Source organism: Staurois parvus, unplaced genomic scaffold (genome assembly GCF_062004578.1).
Source record: "Staurois parvus isolate SC_StPar_1 unplaced genomic scaffold, SC_StPar_1.0 ptg000832l, whole genome shotgun sequence".
Lineage (NCBI taxonomy): Eukaryota > Metazoa > Chordata > Amphibia > Anura > Ranidae > Staurois > Staurois parvus.
Window position 1 is genome coordinate 4,249,464 of NW_028318628.1, and position 18,734 is coordinate 4,268,197.

General features: G+C 42.1%; 1 protein-coding gene across 2 annotated transcripts in view; it reads right to left on the minus strand.

The window, feature by feature from the left end:
- GOLGB1 (golgin B1) overlaps positions 1-16,260 on the minus strand; it is a 58,486-nt gene extending 42,226 nt beyond the window's left edge. Inside the window, exons 1-3 of one of the 2 annotated variants that reach the window (XM_089655318.1) lie at positions 16,134-16,260; positions 7,247-7,350; positions 3,520-3,687 (exon numbers count right to left, since the gene is read on the minus strand). In XM_089655318.1, the coding sequence (XP_089511444.1) occupies positions 3,520-3,687; positions 7,247-7,333 (255 nt within the window). In that variant the 5' untranslated portion in view covers positions 7,334-7,350; positions 16,134-16,260. Of the gene's footprint in view, positions 1-3,519; positions 3,688-7,246; positions 7,351-16,119 lie in introns of both variants that reach the window. The other variant, XM_089655319.1, reaches the window with a different exon arrangement.
- Positions 16,261-18,734: the final 2,474 nt, after the last annotated feature.

The window sequence follows — 18,734 nt, forward strand, 5'->3', positions numbered from 1 at the left end:
ACTGCTATGAACACAAAATCATAAACCTACTTAAAAATGTTGATTTGAGTGGGGAAATGTCTTGTAAAAATGTATTTAAAAACTTAGCGAAGACATGCAGCCAAAGATAAATTTGACAGCATCTCTTTAGACCCAGGTTCACACCTATGGCATTTTTCAGGGCATTTTCAGTTTTGCAGAAACGCACTATAGTTCATTTAACATGGTATCCTATGGGTCACGTTCACATCTATGTGTTTTCCACCGGTGCGTTTTTGTAAAAAGGGTCAGGTTGCGACAGCAGGTTGCATTTTTGGTTCCATAGACTTCAATGAAAAGGCAGTGGAAATGCATTAAAAAAAAAAAAACACAACAGTGTTTGCGTTTTTGATGCATTTCTACTGCATTTTTGCTGGTTTCTCCCGTAAGACAACAGGCACCTCCCAAAATGCAAAACGCATCATAAATGGATTAACGACTGGTTCACAGCATGCCCACATCTGAATCGTGCTGTGCGTCCCTGTGCAATTCAACCCGCATGCAAAATGCACTACTTCTGCAATCTGCAGCAGGTGTCAATAAAAGTTTAACAACACCTCAAAATGCAGGTCGCAGGTTCCAGGTGATACGATTGATCTATTTTAACTTTGATGATTTTATTCTGGGGTTAGGGTATATGGGTACAATCATTTGAATAAAACCCTTGGGGTACTTTGGCATCTTTGGATTGTTGTTTGTACTTTTTTCAGTGTTGGTGTTTGGGAGATTAGATGGGAAATCTTCCACTGGGAACATTAGTTCTGTTGACTACCATACACATCACAGAAAGCAATGCTTTCCAGGATATGCAAACAATGCAAGAGGATATGATGGAAAAAAAACTGCAAAGTGTGAAGTAAAATATAGCTGCTTAGAAGTTTGTGCAAACAAAGTCACTGTATTTGCACACCTTTAATGTGTCTATATTAGGTGCTTGATGAAATAGTAGGCATACTGGTGGATTTTAAATACTGTAAAGAAAAGAAGAAAAAAAAATGATACTGTTTATTTTTCTAAATTTGTTTTAGATAATTTTTTAAACTGTTGAACTTTTATTGTATATGCAGTAAAAACAGATCGAAAAACATTGTTTTACATATAAACATTTCAGGCCACTTGCACATAGATGTCTACAGCCATGCAATATAAATTCTGGTATACTTCCCCCATGTGGAAAGACGTAAAGTCATCCTTTGACAATGAATAGCTGTGCATGGGTTGCGTAAACACGAGTATAGCGCACGCAAAAAAAAAAAAAAAATAAAGGGAAAAAATTAGATCACCTTTGGGTGTCTACTTTCCAAAAAGGGGTTTTTTTGGGGGTATAATTGTTCTGGTTTTTATATTTCTTGTCTTTTATAACCTAATGTAAGGGAAACAATATTTACAGTTAGCAATAGTACAGCATAAAAAAAGATAAAATAACAGGGTTATGTTTACATGCATACTACCTTAAAGTCTAAACATTTTTTTTTAACTTAATGCATTCTCTGCACTATGGTACAAAAGAACACCTTACTACCTATCCTGCAATCAGCTTCACTTCCTGTTTTCTTACAAAAGAAACTGAGGGCAGCAGGGCCATAGGCTCCTGCAGCTGTCAGTCAAACACTAATGAGGAGGGGGTGTGGCTCTCTGGTGATGTGGGTGTCTATGGACACACACTGGTCAGCGCAATGGAAGAGCGCATGAACATGTGCCTCCTTACCATCAGGCAACAAGAGACACCCGAAGGAGAGGAGGAGCCTACAGCACTGGCAGGGACTGCTTTTTTAAATTTTAACATTAACGTTACTTTAAGTAACTATATACAGTATCTTACAGAAGTGAGTACACCCTCACATTTTTGTAAATATTTTATTCTATCTTTTCATGTGACAACACTAAAGAAATGACACTTTGCTACAATGTAAATTAGTGAGTGTTCAGCTTGTATAACAGTGTAAATTTTCTGTCCCCTCAAAATAACTCAACACACAGCCATAAATGTCTAAACCGCTGGCAACAAAAGTGAGTACACCCCTAAGTGATAATGTCCAAATTGGGCCCAAAGTGTCAATATCTTGTGTGGCCACCATTATTTTCCAGCACTGCCTTAACCCTCTTGGACATGAAGTTCACCAGAGCTTCACAGGTTGCCACTGGAGTCCTCTTCCACTCCTCCATGACGACATCACAGAGCTGGTAGATGTTAGAGACCTTGCGCTCCTCCACCTTCCGTTTGAGGATACCCCACAGATGCTCAATAGGGTTTAGGTCTGGAGACATGCTTGGCAAGTCCATCACCTTTACCCTCAGCTTCCTTAGCAAGGCAGTGGTAATCTTGGAGGTGTGTTTGGGGTCGTTATGTTGGAATACTGCCTTGCAGCCCAGTCTCCGAACGGAGGGGATCAAGCTCTGCTTCAGTATGTCACAGTACATGTTGACATTCATGGTTCCCTCAATGAACTGTAGCTCCCCAGTGCCGGCAGCACTCATGCAGCCCCAGACCATGAAAGCTCATGCAGCTCCCACCACCAGGCTTGACTGTAGGCAAGACACACTTGTCCTTGTACTCCTCACCTGGTTGCCACCACACACGCTTGACACCATCTGAACCAAATAAGATTATTTTGGTCTCATCAGACCACAGGACATGGTTCCAGCAACCCATGTCCTTAGTCTGCTTGTCTTCAGCAAACTGTTTGTGGGCTTTCTTTTGCATCATCTTTAGAAGAAGCTTCTTTCTGAAACGACAGCCATGCAGACAAATTTGATGCAGTGTGCAGCGTATGGTCTGAGCATTGACAGGCTGACCCCCCCACCACTTCAACCTCTGCAGCAATGCTGGCAGCACTCATACGTCTATTTCCAAAAGACAACCTCTGGATATGACGCTGAGCACGTGCACTCAACTTCTTTGGTCGACCATGGCCAGGCCTGTTCTGAGTGGAATCTGTCCTGTTAACCGCTGTATGGTCTTAGCCACCGTGCTGCAGCTCAGTTTCAGGGTCATGGCAATCTTCTTATAGCCTAGGCCATCTTTATGTAGAGCAACAATTCTTTTTTCAGATCCTCAGAGTTCTTTGCTATGAGGTGCCATGTTGAACTTCCAGTGACCAGTATGAGAGAGAGAGTGAGAGTGATAACACCAAATTTAACACACCTGCTCCCAATTCACACCTGACACCTTGTAACACTAACAAGTCACATGACACCATGGAGGGAAAATGGCTAATTGGGCCCAATTTGGACATTTTCACTTAGGGGTGTACTCACTTTTGTAGCTAGTGGTTTAGACATTAAAGGCTGTGTGTTGAGTTATTTTGAGGGGACAGTAAATTTACACTGTTATACAAACTGTACACTCACTACGTCACATTGTAGCAAAGTGTAATTTATTCAGTGTTCTCACATGAAAAGATATAATAAAATATTTACAAAAATGTGAGGGGTGTACTTACTTCTGTGAGATACTGTATTCCTTTTAAATCTATTGTTCAGTGATGCAAACTCTTGTACCTTAAGTTGTGTTTCCTTCCGCTGAAGATCGGTATCCTTTTGCTGGATCTCTGCATCCTTTTGCTGTATAAGCTCTTTCAGCTGAATCACCAATTGCTCATAGTGAGCCAATGTTTCCACCTGGTCCTCTGACATTTTCTCCACTGTACCAGATTCTGCCACTGAGTCCTGTAAAAAGTAAAACTTCTGTCACTGAGACACCCAGGACTCTCTTCCCAGGCCAGCATTTCCAGAACACACAGCTCAGATATGGCTATTACTTTCTTATTCCTAATGTTAGGAAATTAATAAACAAAAATGTACCACTGCTGTATAATGTAAAAAGCAGAGGGATTACTGAAAACCAAGCTGTGAACTTGAAACACAGGAATCGATGTGACTGGTTCAGCCATCTCTGCAAAGTGTGAAAGAAAAAAAGTTCAAAGCACAACATACACTGTATTTTTTTTTTTAAATATTTTTTTTTATTTATTTATTAAACACCTCCGACTGTCAGAATACCTATTACTACTGTATACATATAGTAACAAGGCGTGATTAGCTGTTAATATACATAATAAAAGTTGTCACTAAATTTTGTCAATTATTGACATGAAAACATTTTCATGTACGGTACAGGTATGGGATGTCTAACCTTGGATATCCATTATCTTTTTATGGTAGCTTGTGATAAGAACGCATACACTCCTTGTCAGAGTCTACTTCTCTTGCTACCATGTTGCTCAATGAGTTCAAAGGATAAGTTCAAATTTGGACAAAAATAATAAATGCACATTTTTTTGCAGCTAGAAAAAAAAATGTGCATTAATTATTTTTGTCTACAGGAGCCTGGAAAACATTGTACCAGTGATCAGTAGATCGCTGATTCCATGCAGGTCTCCTGTAGACCTTTCAAAATATCTGCGGCCAAGCAGATATTCTGACAGGAATCTTCAATGAACTACCACCGTGCTCCACAGCGCTGTGGTAGTTCTTTGAAAACTACAAGCCCATAGCCTCTAAGGCTGTCGTGACTTGCAGTTCATTCACGGAAGTCTGTGAATGATTGACGTGGCCGTGTGGGTGGAGCCCTGCACGGGCCACGTTGTTTTCACATCTGACAGATAGTACAGGGAAACCTCTACGGGGCAGTCGGCGGGCGCGGCTGCACCTATGGGAACATGTTACATGTTCTACCCTAAAAATAGGTGGAACATGTTCCCAAAAGGTGAATTTATCCTTTAACATTGAAAAAAATAGCAAGGAACTTTTATATGCACCAATAAGTCAGTTGTAGTGTGTGGATATCCTCCTAATCCCAATAGAGCTTGTGATACGTCAGAATTACATTTAAACAGAGGATAGCTTTAATCCATGGAATGATTTTTCAGGCTATCAGTTCTACCTGATATCTTTGGTGTTGTTTTGCATTTAATATTTACCAGCAAAAGGGTGTCTTTTAAATTTAACAGGATGAATAAAAATATATGAAGAAATGCACAGTGAACAGATGCGGCATCAGGCAGTGGAGAAGTACGTGGACAAAGCATTGGTCATTGCAAGAGTGCATACACAGCACTCTATATTGTTATCTAGGAATATACATGTTTATATTTTTCCATTTTATTGGGCAGCACAGTGGCTAAATTGTTAGCACTTCCACCTGGCAGTACTACGGTCGTTGGTTCGAATCCCAGCCACGGCACCACGTGCCTAGAGTTTGGATGTTCTCCCTGTGCCTGTGTGGGTTTCCTCAGGGTATTCCAGTTTCCTCCCACACTCCAAAGACATGCTGGTAAGTGAATTGGCTCCTGTCTAAATTGTCCCTAGTATGTGTACGTATGAATGTAAGTTAGGGATCTTAGATTGTACGCCCCTTAAGGGTTAGGGACTGATATGAATGTACAATATATATGCAAAGCGCCAAGCAAAATGACAGAGCTATAGAAGTACCTGAAATAAATAAAATATTAAAAAATATTGTAATCCTACCTGTATTCCTTATAAGCACTCTACATATTGAAAAAAAGCTGGGTATTGAAGACGGGCATTTTTGTTGGCCGCTGCCAATGGAAAGGATGGGGGGCATTGTTTTTGCCTGTCAAAAATCTCTGTCCACAAAACTTAAAAATTATCTAAACCCCTGGTGAAGGGGGCTTTTATCACGGGTGTGGTAAAGACTGCAAGCCACCAAATGCATAGGGGGAATCTGAGGGGTGCAAAATCGACAAGATACTTTTACATTTTAAAGTATATTATTTTTATCTTACTGTTGCAGATCTGTATTCTACAATAAAATTGAGCAATATTTTAGTCTTGGGTTTGACATTTACTATGGTGAAGCCTCACTGGGAAAAGTGTGAAAACCCCTGATCTTCTGATCTAGACAGCGATAGATTACATAGGAGCCCTAATTAATCTCCATAGTGAACTCCCACCTTAGTAGACTACCCGCATCTTCTATGCACAACTACAGTATGTAGCAAAATGGGAAGATGATCTAAAAGCCATTAAATCTGAAAAAGATTGGCAAGATATTTGGAATACTATTGCTGCTTGCACTGTTAATGTCACCACCATTGAGTAGGCGTATAATGTGTTAACCAAGTGCTACCTGGTGCCTTCCAGACAAGAGATGTTCTTCATTATCTGGTGGTCCTGTCTATGGCTCAGTCATTTCTGGTTCAAAGTATTTTGGCTTTGGGATTTTAATACAGGAGGGGTTTTACTGGCCAGATGACCAGGTGAAAAAAATCCTAAAAAAAGAAAAATGCCACCACCACATCTTACGATTGGTAAGCTGCAATATAATACATTTTTGGTTTTGGCATAATACCACTTTAATATGTAACTGACTAAAAAAAAAAAAAAAAAAAGGAGAAGTGTCTTAACTATGTCATTACAGATCTGCTTTATAAACCAAGAAAAATGGAAAGCGTTTAAAGATGATTTTGAAACTAGCACTATCGATAAGCTACAAAATTACCTTTTACATCCAAAACACTAAGATTAAAAGTGACTCTGGACATAACTAGCTAACCTGGATTTATAGAATCATATACAACAAGAAAGCCCTATTTCTATGACAAATTATTTCAATGGGCACCTCCTATGGAAAAATGGCAGAAACATTCCATACATTAGACATTTTTCCTAGTTAATGAAAGCAGTGCTTTCCTTCATTTTGTTATGGCTTTTTTAATGGTCATGACTGGGTATAATGTAAGCAAATCAGGCTGTCTTTGATTCAAAAAGGTACAAAAGTACAACTAAAACATCCTGGTAAGGGACGTTAGCATACATGTTTTAGATATCCACAGTATCTAAAATAGTTACTGCCCAGGACAAACTGTGAGAAACACATATTATAGTTTGAAGGCCTATTCACACTTGTGATCTGTGGCAACACTGCTAAAATGCATGCATCAACGGCACTCCATGTGCAATGAATTGCTATTCATTGTCAAATACACTCCAAAGCATTGTACAATACAGTCCAATATACTGCAATGTATCACAGTGCATATGAAATGTGTTGTAGCGCTCTGCTTTTTTTCAAAAAGGGTCATGTACCTCATTTTCATCCCTAGTGATGCGTTGCCAGCTTATTCATTATGCAGGTTAATGCTTGTGCATTAATGCACCAAACAGAAAAGCTAAAGTGTGAATAGGCCGTGAGTCAATTTCTGCATGACTGACCTAGGCTTTATTCATCATCCGCAAGACTATAAATAAGGGCATTACTCACAGACTCCTGTACATTTTCAGATCCTTCTCCATCTCCAGACAGTTCATGTAGGACTGTGTTAGCAAGGCCAGAAAGACGACTGAACATTCCGAGCAGAATCTGGCCTGAAAAAGTAAGCATCAAAGAAGCAGATTGTCAACTCAATGCAAAAACAGGTATATCAGAATAGCACACTTACAACTTTATAGTAAAGGAAATAGAAAGTGCAAGGCTACTCCTGAAAACATGGATTAAAATGTTTTCAGTCAAAGTATAGCTTGTTTGGTTAATGATGTATCTTAGTGCAGATAACAAGAGCTAGCAAAATGCAGAACAATACAAGTGGTAATGTGAAGTGCAATATTTATGGCAAGAAAGCGACAGTACCATAGAGCAACAGCAACCACTGAGTACTTTCCCGGCTCTTGTAGATACATTGGCAAGACTTGTAGTGGTTGATTTACTAAAACTGGAGTGAGCAAAATCTGGTGCAGCTCTGCATAGAAACCAATCGACTTTCAGGTTATATCAAAGTTGAAGTTATAAGCTGATAGGCCCCAATGCACGGCTCCAGTAGATTTTGCACTCTCCAGTTTTAGTAAATCAACCCCATAGTATATCCTTTGGATTCTTCTCCTGCTAAGTCATCAGCTTCTCCATTTCTTGCCACTACACCAAGTTAGAATAGAAATGAAGGTATCACTGTCTTACAGTTCAAAATGTGAATAAAAATGATTGAAACAGAAAAAAAAATTAAGAAGCTGACTGACTGCCTGGAAGAAAACAAAATCTGGTCTTCTTTTAGATACTTCATACATAGGACCTGCTAGGACTTGTCAGTTGTCCCCCAAGGACCAGAATTTGAGAAATAATACTCTAGTCACAGGTTTTAAACTAGTGACAGGTGTATCCCATGGGGCTACATCTAATAGGTCCATAGGAATAGCCAGCTGTCTAAATCCTTTATCAGAATAACATTCTGGCAAATGATAAACAATATAACAATATACAAAAAGGAAAGCATTTTCAATTATTTAATCAACGCTAATTATTTGAAAAACATGTATGCACAGCACACTATAAGACCCCATTCACATGGGATGGACTCCGGCAACGGATCCGCCTGCTCAGCAGGGAATCTGTCCATTGATCCCCACTGAACAGACAGATGACAGGTCCATGTCGACTCCACTTATGCAGAACGGACACAGCCTGCTCACCTCTATAGAGCGGTCAGATGGAAATGGACCACCTGTGTATTTTTAGTGGACAGGATCAGATCGGATGCTGGCGGGTGTCGATGGACACATCTGTTGACATCTGCCACTGCATAGCGGGCAATAGAGAGGCCCATTGTGTCCGTCAAAACAAACAGACAGGCAGACCTGACCAGTCCACCCATGTGAAAGGGGCTTTAGGTCCCCACTGGGGACTGAATTCTCTCAGCCTCTACCTTTTCTGTGCGTTCTCCAGCATGACACTCCACCCACACCCTCCTTCTTCCCCTTCTCCCCGTGTCCTAATCTGAATTCTCTCATTTTTCCTGTTCTCTTGACCCTCTCATCTCCTCCTTAGACAATCAGGTGTCCAACTGAGCATGTACTACCGGGATGACTGATAACTAACAGTACTGGAATTTGGAGACATCTCTGCTTACTACCTCAGCTTCCACAGCTGCTTTCTTCTCAACGACCAATGTGGCTTTATTTTCCTCCCTTTAATATAGCCATTAGCTGGACCTCACCATATTTGAGAACACCTTCCTTACTGACATTCAGTATATGACACTCATTTGGTACTCTTGTACTCTGTATATTGTGGTACTCTGTGTGTCCCCTCTTGTACGACACTTAACCTGTTATGAGACGTTGCTGGTGTTTAATCATGCAATGCTTTGTTGGATACTTATTTGTAAATAACGTGTCCAAAAAGGAAGTACTTGAGATAGGGTAACTTGGAAAACACTGACTTTTTATACATAGTTGATTGAAGTGCAACTCAAGTCAGGTGTCTTCATAGTTTTCCATAAATTGGGGGATGTTTAAAACCTCATTTTTATCTGTGGCCCCAGTGAGGACATTTACCGTCCTGTTGATGCAGTCATCACAGAGAAAGGAAGTTTGATGAACCACTCCAGTGGGGCCAAAAACAGCAAAAAAAAGATCTAACAGAGATTTAAACATTCCCACTTCAAAAAAAAATTAAAAATGAAGTTCCGCCTTTTTTCAACATAAAAAAACACAGCTCTAAAAGGTATTTTAAAACAGTATCACATTTAAAGTGATCCTAAGCCCCCGGTCACATCGGGTGCGATTTGGCATGCAATTTGCATGCCAGGCGACTTGCAAATCGTATGCCAAGTCGCACCCTATTGTCCGCTATTAGAGCGGTCTTTACCGGTGCGTTTCCGACTTGGTCGGAGCTGCACCGATTTCTATAGTACATGCACTACTTTTGTTGCGCTTTGCATAGACATCTGTGTCAGATGTCTTGAAAATCGCAAGGAAAATCGTCAGGTCACCCAATTTTGAAATTGAGCGACTTCACTGTAAGTCGCACGATTTCAAAATCGGGTTTGATGTGACCGGGGTGTAAACCTAATTTTATTTCTTTTTAAAACCGCCATAAAAGGAATACTTCTCAATGAAAGCTAAACTCCTTTGATCTTAAAGACCAAGTTCACCTTTCTTAACATGTTACACCTGTATTCAGGGTCTAACATGTAACATGTTACTGATGCAGCAGCCCCTGCATCTCCCCTCCATGTGATAGCGGGTCCGGGATCTTCTCCCTGCACCTGTTGTAACAATTTTTTTTTTTCAAAAGCAACCATGCAGGGCTCTGCCCACCTGGCCACATCATTCAATCACAGAATTCTGTGAATGGAAGAACTCCAACTCCCATCAGCCATTGTGGCCAAGCTCTTTTATTTCTCAATGAACTAACAGGGTGCTGATGAGCGCTCTAAGTAGTTCATTGATGCTTCCTGCCATTCAGCAACTGCATGCCCATGAGGTCCAGGCAGACAACTAGACTTACAGTCTGCAGGAGCCTGAGATTTCACCCCCGATCAACAAATATACTGTAAAAACAAAAAATAAAATTATACTGGTATCACTGAGAGTAAGGCTACGTTCACACTAGCGTTGAGTGCAGGCGACAGAGAGGCGTTTGGGAAGTGTTTTTACCACTTCCCAAACGCCTCTGCCAATTCTGCACATTACAGCACATGATGCTGTTCTAACGGGAGCGTTTGCGTCGTGGCAAAACGGACGCCTCTGGTCGAGTCAGGAGGCGTTGAAGCCTTCTATTCTAGTGTATGGCCGGCGTTTGCGGTGCGGTTGCGTCGCGGAGCGATAACACCATTCAAACTGCATTATAGGCGTTTGTGGGTCGTTTTTAACGCCCGGCAAATGCCTAGCAACAGACGCTAAACCGCGCTTGGGGAGCGTTAAAAAACGCTCCGCAAACGCCGGACCAACACTTGCCGAACGCTATAGGGGCTAAGGGGCGTTTAGCAAGCATTGGTAAAACAGCCAAGTGTGAACGAGCCCTAAAAGTAAAATCCCAAATTTTAGGTTGTCAGGAGAACAAGAATAGAAGGGAAATCTTCTAATAGGGACACTAATTTTTGCTTACAACCAGGGATTCCCTCACTTTGGAGGGATTTTCTCATTTCCTGTTTTGGCTATGGTACAGGATGTCAAGGGAAATCTCCCCAATGGGACACAGAAGGCAAAAAACTTGATATGGGTTAAAACCCTTCAATACCCTATCCAGAATGGAAAACAAAAAGTATTGCTTTTAATTCTGCTTTAAACACTCCCTTGTAAAACAACCCTTTCAGTTTAAAATCGAAATGAGATGCAAAACATTTGTGTATAAGTATATAAAACATTTTTTTTTATAAACACCCCCCCACCCCTTTCTTACTTTTCTTTTTTCTTTGTAAGTGATCACAAACCCCTGTTCTTAGCTGCATAAGAGCTAGGGGAGGTGAAATAGCAGCACACTGATCTTCCCAGTGAACAGCTATGCAAGGGGGGCATGTCAGGCAAGTCTGATCACTGGAGGAGAACAGGCTGAGTTCCCAGCACAGCTAGAGAACTGACCATGGTGTGCTTTCCTGCCTAGTGTGGTCAGTTTATAATAGGAAAGCAGAGAGACTGGCAGGAGCACCAGGGATATCACACAAAGGAAGCAAAACAAAGACAACAAGATACTTTTTCACACAAGTACATGGTATAGCAGACACATATCAGGAATACGAAATGTTGAGTTTACATATTGTTTAAGGCTAAAGTTTATTCTTCTTATATTTTGCCCTCCCTGGTTACTACCTCCCCATTACCAATGTGTGTGTATGTTTGTCAGGGGTATCGAGACATCCTGGTTGAGAAAGGCTGTCAGATCAGTTCCACCGAACTGTACATAGGCACAATGGGAGGTCAATCAGGACAGCAAGTGCAGAGCAGTGGAAGGGGTAGGCATCTTCCTCAGTCCTGACCTCTCCACCTCCCCCTACAGGGCAGTACCCAGAGGTGATATTGGCACCCCTGCATTTATGTCAGATATTGCAGCACTTTGCCAAGAAAATTGTTGCAATTAAAAATGTTTAGGCGTTCTCGTGTTTATTTCTTTTGTTTGTATTGGTATGACACAAAAAAGGGGAGAAACAAAAAAACAAACAAATCTCACACATTCCACACAAAACCCCAAAAATAGACTGGACAAAATTATTGGCAACTTCTCAAAATTGTAAGAAATAATTGCAAGTTTGTGATTCTCCTGTAATTTGTAATTAAACCACCTGTATCATCTAACAGATCTTAGTGTTCCTGTGTCCACTGTGCACAACATTGTCAAGACGTTTACAGCCCATTGGACTGTAGCTAATCTCTCTGAACATGACAAAAGAGAAAAACTTGATCAAAGATTGCAATGAAGGATTGTTTGAATGGTGGACAAAGAACCTCAATCAACTTCCAGACAAATTCAAGCTGACCTTCAGGCACAGGGTACAACTGTGTCAGCTCGCACTATACGTCGCAATCTGAATTAAAAGGGATGCTATGGTAGGAGACCCAGGAGGACTTCACTGCTAACTCAGAAACATAAAGCCAGATTGGAGCTTGCCAAAACTTACCTGAGAGGAAGCCAAAATCCTTTAGGGAGTATGTGCTGTGGACGGATTAAACAAAATTAAAGCTTTAAGGTAAAGCCCATCTTTCTACTGTTTTCAAAAAAAGCAATGAGACCTTTAAAGAAAAGAATACAGTCCCTACAGTCAAACATGGTTGAGGGTCACTGATGTTTTGGGGTTGCTTTGCTGTTTCAGGCACTGGATGTCTTGACTGTGTGCATTGCATTATGAAATATGAAAACTACCAAAGAATTCTGGGGTGCAATGTAGGGCCCAGTGTCAGAATGTTGGGTCTCTGTCAGAGGTCATAGATTCGACAGCAGGACAATGACCCAAAGCATATGTCAAAAAGCACCCAGAAATGGTTTAAGACAAAGTGCTGGAGAGTACTGAACAGGCCAGCAATGAGTCCAGATCTCAATCCTATAGAGCACCAGTGGAGACATCTCAACAGCAGTTGGGAAAAGGAGCCCTTCCAATCTGAGAGACCTGGAGCAGTTGGTGAAAGAAGAGTGGACCAAAATTCTAGAGAGGTGTAAGAAACTCATTGATGGTTACAGGAAGCGATTGATTTCAGTTACTTTTTCCAAGGGGTGTGCTACCAAATATTAAATTGAGGGTGCCAATAATTTTGTTCAGTCCATTTCTGAAGTTTTGGGTGGAATGTGTCAGATTTGGCGTTTTGTTTCTGCACTTTGTGTCATAGCAATACAAACAAAAGAAATAAATATGAGAATGCCAAAACATTTGCAATTGCAACAATTTTATTAGGTGCGAGTGTGAGTGTGTTTATATGCATCATCTATGTATGCTACTTTCAATCTTAACTCTTAATCCTCTACAATCAAAACTGCTTTTTTCACAGCTCATTCACATTAGTGGCAAGGTCTGATGCTCCTCTAAACCCAAGGTTCACACCTAAGTGTTTTCTGCAACATTTTCCAGAAACACACTACAGTCCATTTAACAAGATTTCCTATGGGTCAGGTTCACATCTCCACATTTTCACCCCGTGCGTTTTTTGGAAAGGGTCAGGGACATTTTTTAAATGCAAAAAGTTGCGTTTTTGGTTCTATAGACTTCAATGGGAATGCTGCAGAACTCCTGGACCCAAGCAATCTGATAGGCTCAGCCTCCCAAGTAGCTGGGATTACAGATGCACACCACTGCACCCGGCTTTGTAGTCTGTGTCTTATTGTATTGTCCAGGCTACTCTACACTGGCTATTCACAGGTGCAATCCCACTACTGATCAGCATGGGGTTTTTGACCTGCTCTGTTTCTGACCTGTGCTGGTTCCCTACTCCTTAGGACAACTGGTAGCCCCAGGCTCCCCTAGAGCCACCCAGGTGCAGTGGTGTGCATCTGTAATCCCAGCTACTTGGGAGGCTGAGGCTGTCGGATTGCTTGACTCCAGGAGCTCTGGTCTACTCTGTACCATGTTGAGTGGGTGTCCACACTAATGCAGGCCATAGACGGGGAGAAAACCGGACCTTTCTTTTTTTAAAAATGAAAAATCGGTCGTTCCAATCAGCTGACATTACCACTATTGGTGAAAAAAGGTCGGCTGATTTTCGGCCCGTCTACAGCTGGCAATTATATAGAATATATGCAGAAGAAGAAGAAGAAATAGAATATGCAGAAGGAGAATACGAAGAAGAGGAAGGAGAATACGAAGAAGAGGAAGGAGAATACGAAGAAGAGGAAGGAGAATACGAAGAGGAAGAAGAATACAAAGAGGAAGAAGAATACAAAGAGGAAGAAGAATACAAAGAGGAAGAAGAATACAAAGAGGAAGAAGAATACAAAGAGGAAGAAGAATACAAAGAGGAAGAAGAATACAAAGAGGAAGAAGAATACAAAGAGGAAGAAGAATACAAAGAGGAAGAAGAATACAAAGAGGAAGAAGAATACAAAGAAAAAGAAGAATACAAAGAAAAAGAAGAATACAAAGAAAAAGAAGAATACAAAGAAAAAGAAGAATACAAAGAAGAAAAAGCAGAAGAAGAAATAGAATAAGAAGAAGTAGAAGAAGAAATAGAATACGAAGGAGCAGAAGAAGTAGAATACGAAGGAGAAGTAGAATACGAAGGAGAAGAAGAAGTAGAATACGAAGGAGAAGAAGAAGTAGAAGAAGAAATAGAATACGAAGGAGAAGAAGAAATAGAATACGAAGGAGAAGAAGTAGAAGAAGAAATAGAATACGAAGGAGAAGAAGGAGTAGAAGAAGAAATAGAATACGAAGGAGAAGAAGAAGTAGAAGAAGAAATAGAATACGAAGGAGAAGTAGAAGAAGAAATAGAACACGAAAGGAGAAGTAGAAGAAGAAATAGAACACGAAGGAGAAGAAGAAGTAGAAGAAGAAATAGAATGAGAAGAAGAAGAAGAAGAAATAGAATACGAAGGAGAAGCAGAAGAAGAAATAGAATACGAAGGAGAAGAAGAAATAGAATACGAAGGAGAAGCAGAAGAAGAAATAGAATACGAAGGAGAAGAAGTAGAAGAAATAGAATACGAAGGAGAAGAGGTAGAAGAAATAGAATACGAAGGAGAAGAAGAAATAGAATATGCAGAAGAAGAAAAAGTTGCAACATCGTGTCTATTTGTATCCATTTTGGATACAGATGTTTTTATTCAGATACAAATAGATACAATGTTGCTATACTTTTAAATGTCAAATATAATATCGGACTGAAATTCTTTTTTTTTCTTCTTCTTCATATTCTATTTCTGCTTCATATTCTATTTCTTCTTTTCATTCATATTCTATTTTTTTCCTTTTTCATGTCACTGGTCATGCGCATTTTTAAATATCGGAAAAAGATCGGCAAATTTGTCCATCATTGCCGCAAAAATCGGCAGTACGACAAATTTGGACGATTATTTTCCAGCAGGACCGATAATCTAAAAGGTCCAAAATCACAAAAAACGGCTGACCGATTACCGCACTAACGATCCGAAAATCGGCCGATTTTCATCTCATCTATGCCCCGCATAAGTCCAGTATCAATATGGTGGCTCTAGGGGAGCCTGGGGCTACCAGGTTGTCCTAATGGTTCTGTATACAGCTTGCAGAAAACATCCCAGCACCCTCAGACTTGGTACTTGTCCCAGTCCTGATGCAAGCAGTGGGCCGGCTCTTGGGAAGGGTTATGCAAATATTAAAATGCCTTGATAGGCAGATGTCAGTCTGCAGGAGTGGGCGTTCCTAGGCAGGCTGTATTTGTCCACCCTGGGCAACACCCACACGTAATTGAAAGATCTGAAATCCAATGTGCCAGGCTGGGGAGGAAGAGCTAGATGATGCTGGATGTCATCCAGGCAGGAAATGAGGAGGCTCTTGCTTGCTGCAGCTTCTAATGCACATTGTGGGAAGCTCACAGTGTGCAGTGAAATCAGTAGAGGAGAGGAGCCTGTACAGCTGATCACCGACTAAACAAATGTCTATAGACTGGCAAAGCTGAGACTCAGTCATCATTTGGAGTGTAGACCTTGCTTGGCACTCCCACGGGCCCCTCTAGAGTCGGGGCCCCTAGTCCTGCACTGGTCCCATGATCTTCTCCATGTTGTCTGATGTCATGTATGATGGAAGTGACAGGCATTGCTGTCCCGGTCAGTGATGGAGGTGCTGTATACACTATAGTGCTGTGACCACACAACATGGACATTATATACACCCAGGGGGGCTCAGCATGCTGCCAGCTCTGTAAATACACACAACCCCGCCCACCGTGTGCAGCACTCTTCCTCACCTCCCCCGGCTCACCGTTCTCGGCCCTCCGCCTGTCCTCTCACACGACTCTCCCGTGGGCTCTGATATCCTCCCGTACCTCTCGGTAGCGACTCCTCCTCCGGCCACATCAGCAACACAACACTTCCGGATTACAGCGACATCCCGCCTCCCTACAAAGTTTCCACCAATAGGGCCGCCATCGTCAGGTTTGCCCCGCCCTCTAAATGACCTTCGGTATCGAATCCGAGCTGTGAACTGAAAAGACACGCCTCGGAATGTAGAAAGAGCCAATCTGAAAGCAGGAGTCATAACAGAAGACCAATCAGTGCAAGCTAAACGTGGAAGCTCGCCAATAACAAAGAGGCAGTGTGCCCTATAGTTGGGCGATACAAGGCAAGAGCTCTGCGATGGGAGGGGCAGGGATGGAGAGGTGCTCTAGGAGGGATGTGATTGGAAGGTTTCTTATAAAGACTGGACCCGGATAGGATGACCTCTGGCAGGCTAAGCTATATCAGGTCCTTAGTAGTCAGATGTTTGTAGTTCTGCCCTATTGAGTAGACTGTTGGTGATCCAGTAGATGCAGACTGGACTGGGGTGACATTTATGTTGCACCATATATCAGGAACACATGATATTTCTATAGAACATGTTTCCCCTTCTTTTTATTGTTGCATCTCAGTGCTGCTGATTTCCTGCAGCCTCTTTACATCCGCTAAAATCAATGGTGCCCATACACTGTGCCGTGTGGTTCCCAATGTGTTGCTGATTTCCTGCAGCCTCTTTACAGCCTCTAAAATCAATGGTGCCCATACACTGTGCCGTGTGGTTCCCAATGTGCTGCTGATTTCCTGCAGCCTCTTTACAGCCACTAAAATCAATGGTACCCATAAACTATGCCATGTGGTTCCCAATGTGCTGGGAGACTGCCAACAAATCCATGTATCTGTGGGACTTCATCCATACCAGCAGCAGGATTGCCATCTTATCCCTTTAAAACCGAACACATATGAATTACACAGGTTCTGGAGCTGATTAAAGAGTTCCACCCAAAAGGGGAAGTTCCGCTTTAAAGGATTGGTGCCTTTGGGGAGCATGGGGGGGGGGGGCGGTGCCTTTGGGGAGCATGGGGGGGGGGCGGGTACCCAAAATTGACAGGTACCCACTCCCACTTCCTCTGTGATCGCCTAGGTGATCGAAAGCAGAAGTTGTCCTCCCCCCTCCCTCCCCGTAGTCTTCTGGGACACGTAACAGGTCCCAGAAGACTACGGGGCCATTCTACTCGCGCATGCGCAGTGGGTACCTGGCTGTGAAGCCGCAAGCAGTCACAGCTGGGTGCCCACACTAAAGATGCCGGCACCTGGAAAACAGGACGGCCAATGAAACGGGCTGCGGGGAGGACACCGTGGGATCATGGGACAGGTAAGTGGCTGTTTTTTAAAAGTCAGCAGCTACAGTTTTTGTAGCTGCTGACTTTTATTTTTTTACAGTGTGAGTGGAACTCCGCTTTAATGTGGTAATTAAACTCAACTAGTGGCTTATTTGCATTTAATTAGCCAAAGAACCTGTGTAATTCATGTGTTCAGTTTTAAAGGGATGAGGTGGCAACCCTTACCAGCAATTATGGGTGTGTGTTAGGAAGAAACGGCGCTCATGTGCCAATCCCAGTGCGTTGCACTGGTTATTTTTAATTTCTTTTGCTGGAAGGGACATTTCAGGGTCTAGTTATAAAACATTTGTTGCTCAAATGTCAGAAGCATTTGTACAAGTTGAATGAAGTGTCCTGTATTTTTTCTGAGAGATTATTGCCTGTATCTTCTGCACCATCTAGTGGCCAAAACACCATATAGTTTTAAGAAATACCTTAAAGCGGAGCTCCACCCAAAAGGGAAAGTTCCGCTTTAAGGACTGCTCACCCGCTCCCCATTAAGGATTGGCAGCTTTGGGGGGCGGGTACCCGAATTTGACAGGTACCCACTCCCACTTCTGGCCGAGGCGATCGGAAACGGAAGGTGTCCTCCCTCCCTCCCTGTAGTCTTTTGGGACACGGGACAGGTCCCAGAAGATGACGGGGTTATTCCAGAAGCGCAGCGCTACTCGCTCATGCACAGTGTGTACCCGGCTGTGAAGCCGCAAGCAGTCACAGCCGGGTGTCCACACTGAAGATGCCGGCCTCCTGTAATACAGGATGGCCAGTGAAACGAGCTGCGGGGGACACACCACAGGACCGAGGGACAGGTAAGTGGTTGTTTTTTAAAAGTCAGCAGCTACAGTTTTTGTAGCTGCTGACTTTTATTTTTTGACAGGATGAGTGGAACTCCACTTTAATGAGAAAACTATATTGCATTTTGACCAGCAGATGGCAGTGACAATACAGGCATTAAAGTGGTTCAAAAGACTGAAGGTTTTTCTTTTTTACATTCTATGGATGAAGGTAAAAAACCTTAAATGTGCAGCTCCCCCCTCAGCCTCCCCCCCCACCCGCTTAGTCTTTATATACACTGGACATTTTGATAACGCTGTTAACTTTAGCTGTGTAAGTCCTCATAAACACTGGACATTTTTACAGCTGCTGTTTTTGGCTTTCGATGCTGAAAAACGCTGAAAAACGTGGCAAAATGCAGTAAAACCGGCATT